A 15,213-nucleotide genomic window follows, 5' to 3' on the forward strand; every position below is an offset into this window, starting at 1 on the left:
CGGTAGCACATTGTATGCCCGACAAAGAAACACAAATTATTAAGACTACATCGACAGAAAATGTACAAATCATGAAAGCCAACAATATAAACAATATCAAGTATAATAAATATGACACATAAACAAAAACTAAAAGTAAACAAAGTTAAACTATTTGGTTTGGGCAACATTGGGGGAAAAGGTTATAGGAGTTGGAAATTATATCACTTTTCAGAAACAGCTGAATGTGAGTGTGAACACTTTCATTTAGAGTGGCAGTCAATGATCCAATGTTTCTTTTCATCTGATTAGCCCTTCTGACCATTCACATGGCGGCCATTGTGCAATTAGGTTACTGTATACTCATGGTCATACACTGAGCTATGATGGAAAACGGCTGCCAGGTGAACAAGGTCAGTGTGGAAAAAGACAAACAAAAACTCTGCAGATTCACTTGTTACATATATTATGCAACCCAAACCACTGTTCAATCTCTTATTATTGTTACCATTGTGAAGAAACACAAAAACAAATGAATCCTCTTAAAAAGTGCCCCAAGACATGGATTACATAAGTGTAGATTTATTTTCTTTTTTTCCCCTCCTCCTATGATTTGATACCTTTAGGCCCCTGGGGTGAGTACATACCCACGCCATACTCCACTTTAGTGCATACATTACCTTGAAACAACTTAGTCACCCACATTCAGTTGACTCGTGAGTTAATTATTTTCTTCTACTCAGCAATCAAAAACCATCATCTTCATGTTAGTTCAGCATACCAAATGGCATTAGTCCAACCGAAGAACAACAGCCCCCAAAAAAACGTGTTTTTCAGTGATCTCTATATTGGCTGAAATGCAGCCATTTTGTGAGGTGGTCTGTTAAGGACAATCAGAGCAACAGATAATATATTCTAGTTATTTAATGGTTGCTGGACCACAGGTCTTTCGGTGCACTTTATTTGAAATCTACTGGCTGCTTGGGTCTTCCATCTTTGGGCATGTTAGCATGTTCACAGGAGATGGGAATCAGTTTGGTTCAGTCTGGAATTAAGGACCACTGTATCATTCACACAGACACACATACCAGACATTCTTGAACATTCACTCACACACACATAGACACACAAATTCACACACAAGCAGACATAAACATGAAACAAATTCAAATTTGATTGTACACACTGTGTGCAAAGTGTACACAATGTACACAGTGTGTACAGAAATTTAAACTTGCCCTCAATTCGCTCCTTTAGTGATTCTTCCATTTAACGACAAATACAAGGACTGCGCGATTGTGCAATATTCATTTGTTTTCTTTTCTTGAAGCAAACCTGGGGTGGTGGAAACACTCACGATGTCCCAGGTGCTGCTACTCAACCATGTTTCTAGTGAGTCTGATTTGGTGCGCCTCTCCTCTATTTGGGCATCTCTCTCCTGTGAGCTCTCCGGTCCAGAATGGGAGGAGATGGTACAACCTTTGCCCCAAGGCCCCACCTCTCCCTGTTCCCACTGCCTGCAGGGGTGACAGCTCCACCCCACCGACCCGGTGTACTCCAGTCCGCATTACAGTCCCAGCCACTTAATGCTTCTTCCGTTACAAAGTGCAAGCAGTTAATGTCTCCCTGCCTCTCCCCTCCATGCAGAAAATGAACGGAAAACTAATGCAAACAGCATAAATGGATTGTTATCGTTCAAAACGCAAAAGAAAAATACGGTTCAGACAGTGTCCAAGAAAAGCAATGCGAAGGGAGAAGGCAGACAGATAGAGTGCATTTAGAGTGTCACAAGGAACTCAGTTCATCCACGCAAGTCAAGTGTGGTTCCTTGTTATGGCCACTGATTCGTCTTCTACCAGAGTGGTTACACCTCCCTAGAAAGGAGAAAACAAACAAAACTAAATTAACATACAGGTACACATGCACTATAAAGAGGCAATACATTATGTGTTGAATTAAATGTAAGTGAGCATAGGGTTTAGGGATTACTTACGAGGCAGTGAGTGTAGAGTTGAGGACCAGAGTGTTACGTATCCTATAAAGCTGCGCTAGTGTCAGCTTCTTGTGCTGTTGTCCTGGAGACTTTTTGCATTGGGCCAATGTTCCCCCTGGGCCACCTGCGGCCACCAACTCGCACCTCCTCTCCATGGAGGCAAATGGCACCGTCTCCCCATCCGAGCCGCTGCGCTGTGCCTCACTGGCATCGCAGGCCTCTGCCAGGGCCGCCCGGACCTGCCTGGCTTGTGCCCTCGTCAGAGTGGCACAGAGTTTATCCGAGGTTACGGTTGAGTTAAGGGAGTCATAGGACTGGCCTAGGTCGCTGGGAAGCAATTCTATGCAGTTCTGGCCCAGTTCGGACAGGCTCTTGCTGTAGGACAACGATGTGGCGTTTTCCCTTTCGCTACATATGGACCGGTCGCGGGGCGCGGGGCTGTGTGCATGAAGGCGGGATGCGGGGGCATCACCGCGCAAGCGTTGCAGAAGGTTGTCCTCAGAGCGAGACATGGACAGCGTGGAGGGCCTCTGGAGACAGTGGAGGCGCGGCTGAACGTGGGGCCGCCGGCGAGGCTTCGACGACTGGATGACGGAAAGCTGGGACCCGATGGACGAGGTGTCTCCTGCCTCCTCCTCCTCTTCTTCCCCCTCCTCCGGTTCTTTATCTTCTGCATCCTCTTCCTCCTCCTCCTCCTCCTCCTGTTCAACAATGACGGCCTCCTCCTCCTCCTCCGTCTCCGTCTCCTCGCCCTCGCTCTGGCTCGGCTGTGCCTGCAGCTCTCTCAGGAGGGACTCCGGGGAGAGGGTACCGTAAGCGCTGTCCATGGAGAGAGAGCGGCTCTGGGGGTCCAGCTCCGCACTCTCGGGCCCAACCTCTGGATCCTGGATCTCAGGCTTTATGGGCAGGGTGATGTCCACGCCCGAGTCGGACGCTTTGTCGCCCATTCCCTCTGGATCTGTGATTGGATCAAGAGAGTCTTGCTCTGGCTCATCGATGTCCATCACTGACAGGGTCTCAGTGGAGCCATCCGATTGGCTGAAGGGAGAGAGAGAGAGTTAGCTTGACCAAAAGTGACATGCAAATTGACATCAAAGGCCGGTGCTGGGTAGAGGGAAATAGTCACGTCCACTTATGGTGATATGTGAGTAGTAAAATTGGTGATTATTTGGAGTTCCCTTCATGTTCATTAATAGGCCTAGAATTATTGAATGCTTTAACCAGTCAGTGAAAAATAGCAGATATACAAGCACACAGTGCGGCACAGAGTGCCGCGCTGCGACCTTGTAGATCTGCTATTTTTGAAGAAGTCGTGAAAATGTGTGCATACTTTGAATATATGTATTTTCAAAGCGAACGTTTATAACTCAAATTTTGCTTCTGGGTGGTCCCTGGAACTAAATATGTTGAGATGGGGGGTCCGTGGCCAAATAAATATCATTTTGGGGGTCCTTCACATGAAAAAGTTTGAGAACCACTGATATAGTAGTCTCTCAAGAACAGACTAACTGGGCTCCATTTAAGTGAAAAGGACCTTTTCTTTGACGACAGCTAGCCAGATTGCTGTCATAGAAACATAGGTTTTTCAAAAAAATCGTCGAAGGATTCAAAAGACACTTATAGAATCGGGTCAAAATTCAAATTGTCACGATTAAAAAAAAATAGCAGATCTACAAGCTCGCAGCGCGGCACTCGGTGCCGCGCTGTGAGCTTGTATATCTGCTATTTTTCAATAGTCAAAGCATAAAATAATGATACAATGTGTACCCATTCTAAATGGGTTTAAAGTGAAGTACCTGGTGTTCTGCTGGTCTTTGTGAATCAGACGTGGGGAGCTGGTGGTGGAGGTGCCGCTCTCATCCTCCTCCAGCTCGTCCTCATGACCCATGACACGACTCTTCAGACTGCTCTGCTGCCGGAGGAGCTCCTCAGTCCGAAGCCTCTGGAGCTGGTTCTGAAACACATTAAAAATACATACATATTCAAAGATTTGCACACATTTTCACGACTTTTTCAAAAATAGCAGATCTACAAGCTCGCAGCGCGGCACTCGGTGCCGCGCTGTGAGCTTTTATATCTGCTATTTTTTCACTGGTTAAAGCATTCAATAATTCTAGGCCTAAATGCTAGACGACTATTGCATATCATCGATAGGGCTAAGGAGCTGAGGACCCCCGCCGCAGTGTTGTCGCTCGATGCGTTGAAGGCATTTGATCGTCTGGAATGGTCTTACCTGTGGGCTGTACTAGATAAAATGGGATTTGGTGCTTCATTCATACATTTTGTTAAAGTACTTTATTCTAATCCGTCAGCGATGGTCCTAACCGGTAAGATCTGTTCGCCGCTATTCACGATTGGCAGATCTTCGAGGCAGGGTTGTCCCCTTAGTCCTCTCCTTTTCGCACTTTCACTCGAACCCTTGGCTCAGACAGTGCGTCAGTCTGCAGATATTACTCCTGTTTCGATTAACAACACACAGCATCGCATTTCCCTATATGCTGACGATATTCTACTGTTCATTGAGAATGCACCACAGTCAATTACTCATGTCCTCCAAATCTTTGATCAGTTCAGTTCCATTTCCGGCTACAAAATTAATTGGACGAAGTCAGCCCTTCTACCTCTAAATGATCAGATGAGATCTGCTATCCTGCCGCCCATAATCCCAGTAGTAAGCCAATTCAAATATCTTGGCATAGATATTTTCCCCTCTCTTCAGGCTATTGTTAAGAACAACTATGGTGACACTCTAAATAAGATTTGTCTTGATTTAGATAGATGGTCATCTTTGCCCAACTCTCTCCAAGCTCGAGTTTCAATCATAAAGATGAATGTTCTTCCTAGGGTTAACTTTGTAAGCTCTATGCTCCCTTTGCCACCACCGCCGCAATATTGGAATAAGCTTCACTCTTCGATATCTAAGTTTGTGTGGAAAGGGAAACGCCCTCGTCTTAAACTTTCTCTATTACAGCGTGCTAGAGATGATGGCGGCCTTTCATTGCCCAACTTTAAATTTTATTATTGGGCCTTCACGCTCCGCCCCCTTTTAAATTGGTTTAACCCAGCAAATAAGGTTTCTTGGAGAGAGCTTGAGGAGAGTTTAGTGCAGCCTGTTGAATTGAGAGATCTTATCTATTCAAACATAACTACACATCAATGCAAAGTTCGCTTTGGACCTATCATTTCTCATTTAGTGGCAGTATGGAGAGCAGCTGAAAAGATGTGTAAGATTGATTGTAAATGGAACTTATTTTCCCCAGTGTTCAATAATCAAAGACTTTTAATCGAGGATCGCCCCATTCGCTTTCCAAGGTGGAGGGCTAAGGGGATTCGTACATTAGGGGACTTATTTGATAGAAATGGTTTACGACCTTTTCGAGATTTGTGTGACATCTTCAATCTGCCTGGAAATACCCTTTTTTTCTACTTCCAACTGAGATTGTCCATGAGGACCTATGGGGTCCCATGGCAAGCTCCCCTTAGATTGCACCCCTTCCATGAGTTTATCTGTGATGGTAACAGAACAAGAGGTTTGGTTTCCACCCTCTATGGTTTTTTATTAGACTGTAGTTATGGGCCCCTATCTGTTGATACTGTTTGGAGGAATGATGTACCAAATTTGGACCCTGACTTTTGTTGGGACACAGTGTGGTCTAACATTAGGCTATCTTCTAGAAATCCAGACCATCAACAAATTCATTTAAATTTTGTTCATCGGACTTATTTAACTCCCCGCAGACTATGTGCTATGAGGATTTTGAATAATCCCAACTGCACTCTCTGCGCCTCAAATAGTATTGGTACCTTCCTTCACATGGTTTGGGAATGCCCAAATGTGTCGTCATTCTGGAATATGGTTGCCTCAAAACTTTCAACTATTTTTAGTATTAATATCATATCTTCTCCTTCTTTATTTTTATTAAATGACGTCTCACAGTTGCAACTAAACAATATACGCAAGCGCATCTTCTTTGCTGGATTAACGGCGGCGAAGAAGATGGTAGCTACGCGGTGGAAACCTCCTCATACGTTAACGTTTCGTCAGTGGGCCTTAACCTTTCTAGATATAGTATATTTAGAGCAGTCGATAGCAAGGTTACACGGAGCAAAAGAAGAAAACATTAATATGTGGTCGGACATTGCAGATAAGCTTAAGGCTATGATTCAAGAAATCACTATATAGTGGTAACAGCCTAGCACAGGCATGCACTATTGTACATTCCGTGTTGGTCCGGGGAAAGGGGGTGGGTGGGTTTTCTTTTCCTTTTCTTGTTTTGCTATTGTTTGTGTTTGTCTGTTAATTGCATTTTTCTTTTGATTAATGTTTTACTTTTTCTTGTTCTATTCATATGTATGTCTCTAATTTTATGTTATGGAAAATAAAAATAATTGATAACAAAAAAAAAAATAATTCTAGGCCTAAATGGGTTAATAGACTTATATGACCATAGAATGAGATCTCATCTAAATTGACTATTATGTCCTGTTAGAGGGTGGTTGCCATCAGTTCTTATGTGAGCAACCAGTCAGCGCTGTACAGCAGTGGTTTTCAAACAGTTTCATGTCAAGGACCAATAAACTGATCTGAAAAGATGTTGTGACAAATGTTAGTTTTTAATTTTTCTGGATTTTTTAAAAATGCTGCGAAAATAGGAGATGTACAAGCTCAAAAGGTGATGTGGTGCAACACATGTGAGCTTGTAGATCATCTATTTTCTAACATCTGTAAAAAGCGGTTATGATACTGTATTAAAGGGATATTTCACTTTCAAAAAAACCTTTGGTAATTTTATCATCTAATCAGGCTTTTATGAATAACCTGAACAGTTTTTAATTAGCTTGATTGAATAGTTAGATATTTGATGTAAATGTTACCAGGCCCAGGGCCTCTCCCCACACACACCCATTGTAACTTCAAACTTCATTTTAACCATGATAGATTCATTAAAAACACCTATTATTTTTTCTGGTGACTCATACTACCCTCCTAATATGTGAGCAGGCAGTGTTTTTTCAATAACCCTTTTCATTTATTTTTAATAATTATTTTTTTGTATTTAAAAATTTCCCAAATAATTATTAAAAATAAATTAAAAAAGTTATCAAAAAAACACGGCCTGCTCACGTATTAGGAGGGTAGTATGAGTCACCAGTAAAAAATAATGGGTGTTTTTAATGAATCTATCATGGTTAAAATGGAGATTGAAGTTACAATGGGTGTGTATGTGGAGAGAGGCGCTTCCACTGCTCCCTGTTGAAAGTGGAATATCCCTTTAACTACTTTATGAATCCATGGACCACACTTTGAGAACCACTGCTGCGTGGAGACGGTGAATATGATGCACTGGTTCTCCTACCTGGACATTGCAGATGGCATCTATCCAACTTCGCCCCTGGGTGGCGCTGTTGGCTTGGAGAGTGTAAGCTGCCACTGCATTCTTGAACTCATTGAGGTAGATAAGGGTGAATGAGCCTATGGGGAGGAGCCAGGAAAAGAAAGAAAAAACTCTAAATCAACTTTTCAGGTGAAATGGAGCAGTGTGAAGTGATTTTGAATGTTGATCCAAATACAGGTCAACTGATAACATCGATCTTTCAATAGTAAAGTAATCCAATACATTCTCCAATCCAAAGTCCTTTGGTTTTTGGCACCTTATTTCTAATCCATATACATTACTACATGCATCTTACAATGTTTTTGATGAATCTCTTCCCCTATCCCTTTCAGCATCAATAAAGTGGCCACAATGTTTTCCTGTTATTTGAATTGTTCTGTGTTCCTTAGTTTCCTTATTGTAACTCTTCCTGTAATTGCAATGTTGAGAGCTTGCACAACTAAATATTTCACCCACTCTTTTTACACCTGTGACATGACAATAAAGGTGACTGATTTTGATGCTGATGTAAAGCTTATGTGTGACCCCAGGAAGCATAGCGGCTGCAATGCAGAGAGCCCCTTCCTGTGAGTTCATACACTGTCTCTCACCAGGGTCTTTCAGCTCCTTGCAGATGACGTTGTGAATGAGGAGAGGTTGGCGGATGACTTTGACCTTCTCCACTCTCTTCACCGGCTTGGTGATGAGCAGCAGGTCCGTGAACAGGAAACAATAGACATCCATCTGGATTGGGAAACACGCTCATAATAAATATGCTATACTTTTTGCATGCATCATACCAGTGTTTCTCAATCTTTTTTGGCTCGAGTACCCCCTTTCCCTGACTTCTGAATCCAAGTACCCCCTTTACCCGACAACAACATTTTGCTTATAAAACTTTAATTAAAATATAAATAAATAGTGGTATATGATGCTATTTCAAGAATATAAAATCACAAATAAGTGGAGTGAAAGAATTTAAAACGGTTTTCATGTCAATAACCTCAATACACATCCCAGTTGCCTGTGCACCATGTAATTTGGGTTAGCAACTCAGGCTCATATCAAGTTTCTCCATTTGTCATCATTAAACATAACAGTACTCCCCCCCCCCCTCCTCCTAATTCAATTGTAGTCAATTATTTATCTTCTATTTTTCTCTTTTTGGGGGGCAATTTCTGAGTACCCCCTGCAGTACCCCCATTTGAGAAACACTGCATCATACCGTTCTAGATCAATTTCACATAAAGCAACTATAAAACAACCTGGATATACTGTGATATATTTGTTAAAAAAAGAAGTCTTACCCTGCTGTCTTTGCCTTCTTTCATTCTCAGCGCTCCCTCCAGGTGGAGCTGTCGAGTCTCCTCCGGTGACGTGCCCCTCATGGGGGCCATCAGGTCAAAGTGGCTGTATTCTTTAAGGATCTGAAAGACACGACCACAGGCCACAATTTAGTCACATCTCTAACTAACACTTGTTTCCGACCAAAGCGGCTCAGTAATCAGGATATTGTTATATATCGTCGTTGTCGGGTGGAAACCTTGTTTGTCCAAAACTCTTAGTTTTGCATTTATCATTTTAAAAAATGATTTAAACTAGTGAAAACAGACGATCTACGAGCACACAACGCCTCGCACCGCGAGGCGTTGTGTGCTTGTAGATCTGCTGTTTTCACTACCTTTGTGCGACGGCCATGTATGACGAAGCAGGGCTTTACCTTGTGAAAAAGAACGTACAAATATAAACGACGATATATTATAACATGTCGTTGACCACAAGGCGCTCTCACCTTCTCCACCTCCTCACTGCTGCCCTCTACAGCCTCATAGGACTCTATGCGGGTAGAGATGGTGGCCAGTTTCTGTCGCTCCTGCCGCTGCTGCATCTGCGACTCCACACTGTTGATGAAGCCCTCCACGGAGACCACCATGCTGCTGACGGCGTCGCGGGCCGACGGCTCGTCCGTCTTCTTGAGCACGCTCTTGAGCAGCAGGGGGTATTTGGTAAGCCTCTGGTGAGGCTTCGCCAGCATGTCAGCCAGCTTCAGACGGTTGCACTCCTCCTTTGTCTCGCCCCACTGGAAAAAGAAACACACACACACAAAGAAATGTTATAAATTAAAACGATTTATTACCCGGCTTGTTTGAATGCTTGATTCAGAGGTCTGATATTCCCCGATAACAGACCTGCTCCGCTCTTTAACAGACCGCTGCCTAATCAAAGGCTCAAAGCACCTGCTGCAGTCAAGCTGCACTGCGTGAATCTTGTGCCGTATTATCCAACATGTCAGCCATTTAAACAAACACACAGCGACATTTACAACTAAACGTTGCTCTCAAGAATGTTTTTAAAAATATTTTAAGCGAGAAATAGACGACGTAGTATCAGAAAATGAACTAGTTCGGGATAATTTGGACCTTATTAACGTCCTGGGTGCCTATCCCGAACTAGTTCGGCTTTTTAAAAAATATATATTTTTGTAAAAAGAAAATCTACAATCTGTTTACACGGCCCGCGAGAGCGTCGCGCCGCCGATATTTACCATCCACTCCAATGCAATCCAGGATCTTTAGATCTCATTTTCTCTGTTCCATGCATATCCATGAGGTGTGCAAGGTTTAATCATGGCTAAATCGCCGAAAATAGGGCTTCTAAAATGCTTGGTAGCCAATAGCTAACTTCAAGCTAACTTCATCCTGTTCCTGTACATGCACAAAGGAAAGTGTTCAGGCGCATCATGGCTGCGCACGGCTTGTGCATATACCAGCGTATCTCTATGGTGAATTCTATGGCCATTGGGCGCCCTCTAGTGGTGAAAGCTGGCACTGAAAGCGTTAATACCTCAAAATGACAAATTAAACATTGGCCAAATTGTCAAATAGAGGCAGAAATTGTGAAAATAGTCGATCTACAAGCTTACAATGCCTCGCAGCGCAGGGCGTTGTGGGCATGTAGATCTGCTATTTTCACAATAGAACCGTGTCATACAGAATGTAATGCCTCAACTCTCGTCAGTGTGGGAGGTCCCCAGTTCAAATATGATTATGTTGGGGGTCGCGGCCTGAAAAGGACTATCAGACAAGGAGTGCATTTTGAAGATTAGGGTTGTTTGCTGACAGCACGATTAACCACTTGTCTCCTATTAAAAAAAAATCACAAATAGCCGACTCCACAAGCTCACAACGCGAGCTTGAAATCTTTTTTGAACATTTTGAACATCAGAGATGTCATTGTGACAAGACGGTCAAAAGTGCAATAACAAAAGTGTTAACTGACCGTGACATAGGTCTTGAAGAGATCATTGTCCCTGAGAAGCATGCGCATGTATTCCATACATGACTCCTCCTCCATGCAGTAACGGATGTAGGGCTGGAACCTGGAGCCAAACTGAACCAACGACACAGGAACAAAACACCATGAGTCAGAGACATTAATGACGCGCATGTGCAGCGGGGAAGACTGATTTTATTGACACATGGTTGAGGATCAAGATCATCATGCACAAAACAATTGAATTAGAAGAAGCAAACAACTCCAGTGCCTTCGATTATTTGAAAGGCATGTTTACTGCATCTATTAAATAGACAAATAATGTATTTTCTAGAGTAGTTTTCTGGTGAGTTGTAGTAAGTATTTTTTCTTTGCCTGATGATTTTAGTCTATATCAGTGGTTCTCAAAGTGGATTAAAATTTGACAGTTCGAGAAACACCGGTATATATAAGTTCTTTGTCCATTCTCACCATACAGATAATACAAAGGCCGACTGGTCTCTTTGTGTGCAAACGAATCAGTGTTTTTGAGAGTTAGGGGGACAACTCTTGCCAACATGACAACATTCTCTCTTCTTGCGCAGGCCAAGACGCAACTCACCGTCCTGAATCCGTGGTGGAGGTCAATGGGGTCGAGTAGAGCCCTGGCCTCCCTGGCCTTCTCCAGGGCAGGAAGCATGACCTGGTTCCACAGGGCCGTGTGGAGAAGAATGAGGTCCTGGATGTTACTGAACAGCTTGGTGGGCTCCACCTCCGTCAGCAGCCCACTCTCCTGCAGGTTCAGCAGCCCACACAGGAACAGCTGGGGAAGAGGACAAGCAGCTCTGAAGATGAGATCTCATTCTAGAATTATTGAATGCTTTAACCAGTGAAAAATAGCAGATACCCACAGAGTGCCGCGCTGCGAGCTTGTATCTGCTATTTTTGAAAAAGTCGTGAAAATGTGTGCAAATCTTTGAATATATGTATTTTCAAAGCGAACGTTTGTAACTCAAATTTTGCTTCTGGGTGGTCCCTGGAACTAAATATTTTGAGATGGGGGTCCGTGGCCAAATAAATATCATTTTGGGGGTCCTTCAAATGAAAAGGTTAGAGAACCACTGACATAGTAGTCTCTCAAGAACAGATAACTGAGCTCCAGTTAAGTGAAAAGGACCTTTTCTTTGACGATGGCTAGCCAGATTGCCGACATAGAAACATAAGGTTTTTAAAAAAATCTTAGAAGGATTCATAAGACACTTATAGAATCGGGTCAAAATTTGAATTTTCACGATTTTTCAAAAATAGCAGATCTACAAGCTCGCAGCTATTTTTCAATAGTTAAAGCACAAAATAATCATACACAATATCTCATTCAATGACCCCCAGTTCGATATGCATTAGACCACTGTATCCCACACATTTGTGGGTCGCAGACAGATTTGTATGGGTCCCTTTGTTTTTTTATACATTTAGTTTTTTTAATTATTATAATTTTTTAAAAAGTCCACAGTGTTCATTTAACTCTGAGAGCGTACAAATGGATTTGTCCACTCTCAGAATTATAGACCCTTTAGGGTCTACCCATTAGGGTTGCAACCAAGCCCCCAGAACCCTGGGGGCGCCCTGAAACCAAATGGACATGTTGGCCGTTTTGAGGTACTGCAGTTGGGTCTACTCACATGAGCGCGCGTCTAGGCTTCTTTGTATTGTCGCGCGTTCATACCGGAAGAGCTCGTTCATGAAGCGCGTCCATGAACACAAATTATGATGAAAAATGCGTCACAGTAGACCCACTACGTCACGGTTTTACTAGCCGGAAGGAGGGGTGAAAACGCCTCATGCGCTGGGTGAGCAACTCAATGCAAGTGGACGGGCGGGGATATCTGTGTCCTCTCTATTCTTATTATAACTCTATGGTTGCAACAGACAAAACTGTAATCAGACAAGAGTTGATAAGAGATATCCCCCAACAGAACGGACCCACAGAAGGTACAGATTACAGAGTAATAACCGTGCTTCTGAACAAAGTTCATCCTAGTTGGCATCTTTGTTTAAGACCTACAAAAAGGTTTATTGTCTCGTGTCATCCCATGAAACATGGTACGAAAGACATGTTGCTGTGTAATAGTACAGCGCGGTACCATGGCCAGGTCATCTTACATAAGATCTACACTTAAATCAATGCATTATCTGTAAGACTGTAAGAGTGTGTGTGTGTGTGTGTGTGTGTGTGACAGCACAGAAGTTCATCATGTACAATAACAGTACTTACATCAGTGATGACTTTGAGTTTCTTGATGTAGGTAGCTTCTGTGTGCAGCAGCTCCCATATGGCCTCTTGCTGGTGGAACTGGCGTCTGGTTAAGACCTGCTTACACACACACCAACAAATGACAAGCTCAATGTCAGAAAAAACAAGAAAAAAAAAACAGTTTGCTCACGGATCAAACTGGATCAAGACAATCCGGACACTCAGGATTAAAAAGGAGGAACAAGCCTTTATTTATTTAAAAAGGCAATTGCCGACATGTTTCGACCGAAACGGTCTTCATCAGGGCGAAAAGAAATGCACGACATGCCTGTTTTGATGTGCAGTCGTATCGTGTATGATCTTTAAAACATCTATAAAATGTGTATGTTGTCATACTGTATGACCAAAATAAATCATTCATTCATTCATTATTCGACTTCATCATAACCTACAATGAACTAGGAGGTCCTAGATTCTAGGACCTCGAACAAGGCAGCGTATTCCATCATAATTGTATCATACACAGTGACGATTAACCGCAAAGATGAAATTACCCAGATAGACGTCGGAGGAACCAGGTCAAAGTCATTGTCATTACACTGTTACACCAGGATGATAACACCGTTCACACGGAACAAAGACTTATTATGTGGGCCATCAAGATAAAGGCCACTCGAACACCGAGTGGGGTTAAATTAAGCTCACAGTCGCACAATCCCTTGATCACACACATTCTACTTGTTTCAGGCACATACAACATGGTAAGTTGAGTACAGGTTATGGCAGTAATACCATTTCTGTGCCAAACACACACCCACACACACACACACACACACACACACACACACCAGTAACAGCTGGGAATGGGCGTCACACATCCTTCTCTAGAATTTAGACATCAACCCTATAGATCATAATGTGAAACAGACAGAGTTGGCATGAATGGCCATGGGAGAGTGCTTGAGTTGCTCAGGTGTGTGCAGCTCAAAAAAGCATCAATCAATGTCTAAGTGAGTAACTACACATAGTAAGGGGATTTTATAAGATATTTGAGCAATCTGCGAAGTAAATCGTTACCAAGAAATGTCTTCATCAATGTGTTTCTAAAGGTGTGTAATAATATGTACTAAAAGGTTGAAATTCAACTCCCGGGGAAACCTCATAAAAAACTGATTTGTGTTTGTGTCCCATTAATTTACTATACAGGGAAAAAAAATACAAAAAATAAATCTGCTTTAAGTATCATGTGAGGGGTCAAACTAGGGGTTTTTCATGATGCTGAATCCATTGCCAGCATTTGTTTTGCATGAAAAACATTCCTTGGGCTAAAAACGGACCCACAAAATGATGGTTTAGTGATGAATCATCACTTTTCACCGTTTTGTGGGGGCCATTTGTAGCCCACGGAATGTTTTTCGTGCAAAACAAATGCTTGCAATGGATTCAGCATCATGAAGAACCCATAGTTTGACCCCTCACATGATACTTAAAGCAGATTTATTTTTTGTATTTTTTCCTGTTTCTTGGTAACAATTTACTTCGCAGATTTTCTTATGTTCCCCTTACTAACAGTAGAATCATTTGTGTCAACTCTGAATGCTTGAATGATCCTTGTGCGCTCACGCCTTTGTGTGTAAATACAGTTTGTGTGTGTGTGTGTGTGTGTGTGTGTGTGTGTGTGTGTGTGTGTGTGTGTGTGTGTGTGTGTGTGTGTGTGTGTGTGTGTGTGTGTGTGTGTGTGTGTGTGTGTGTGTGTGTACTCTACCTCGGGGTTGTCCAGCAGTGTCTGCCAGCTGTCCTCCAGTGCCAGGTTGGTCTCCTCCTCCTCCTCCCCCCAGGCGTCCTGGTGGAAGGAGAGTTGCCGTGGCACCTTGGGGAGACCAAACAACGTGTAGCTGTGCAGCTTGTTCTGGAGCTGCTCCACGCGGTCGACTTCCTGTTAGAGACAAAGGACAGAGAGATGGGGGCATGAGCGGAAGGTAATGTTTAAGAAGTAGTGAGAATAGGGCGCCCGCTGGCCTACTGGTCCGGGCGCATACCACTTAGGCATTGCCACATATAGGCAATGCCGCCGGTTCGATTCCCGATCCGGACGACCTTTACCGCGTGTCACTCCCCGTCTCTCCCCCAATTTCCTGTCAGTCTACTGTCCCATCAATAAAGGCATAAAAGACTAAAACAAATCTTTAAAAAAAAAAGCTTGTAGATCGGCTATTTTCACTAGTTTGGGTCCCGGGCAAACATCTAATTTCTCTTTTGGGTCTTGAGCTAAAATGTTTGGGAGCCGCTGCATTAGTTCAACTCCATTTGTTGGATACCATTGTGTATCTCTGAGACCCCAACCTACGTTGTACAAAGGA

At 43.0% G+C, this 15,213-nt stretch overlaps 1 protein-coding gene across 4 annotated transcripts in view; it reads right to left on the reverse strand.

The window, feature by feature from the left end:
• plekhg5b (pleckstrin homology domain containing, family G (with RhoGef domain) member 5b) overlaps positions 1 to 15,213 on the reverse strand; it is a gene marked incomplete at its 3' end in the record, with an annotated part of 54,811 nt that continues 39,598 nt past the window's right edge. For 3 of the 4 annotated variants that reach the window (XM_080732418.1, XM_080732417.1, XM_080732420.1), the window contains 11 exons: positions 14,619 to 14,789; positions 12,875 to 12,970; positions 11,222 to 11,422; positions 10,627 to 10,737; positions 9,140 to 9,427; positions 8,655 to 8,774; positions 7,959 to 8,091; positions 7,330 to 7,445; positions 3,769 to 3,926; positions 1,973 to 3,010; positions 1 to 1,853 (listed from right to left, as the gene is read on the reverse strand). In XM_080732418.1, coding sequence (XP_080588544.1) covers positions 1,844 to 1,853; positions 1,973 to 3,010; positions 3,769 to 3,926; positions 7,330 to 7,445; positions 7,959 to 8,091; positions 8,655 to 8,774; positions 9,140 to 9,427; positions 10,627 to 10,737; positions 11,222 to 11,422; positions 12,875 to 12,970; positions 14,619 to 14,789 — 2,442 coding nt within the window. Of the gene's footprint in view, positions 1,854 to 1,968; positions 3,011 to 3,768; positions 3,927 to 7,329; positions 7,446 to 7,958; positions 8,092 to 8,654; positions 8,775 to 9,139; positions 9,428 to 10,626; positions 10,738 to 11,221; positions 11,423 to 12,874; positions 12,971 to 14,618; positions 14,790 to 15,213 lie in introns of those variants that run through there. The other variant, XM_080732419.1, reaches the window with a different exon arrangement.

This window comes from Nannobrachium achirus, assembly GCF_963921795.1.
Source record: "Nannobrachium achirus genome assembly, chromosome: 9".
Lineage (NCBI taxonomy): Eukaryota > Metazoa > Chordata > Actinopteri > Myctophiformes > Myctophidae > Nannobrachium > Nannobrachium achirus.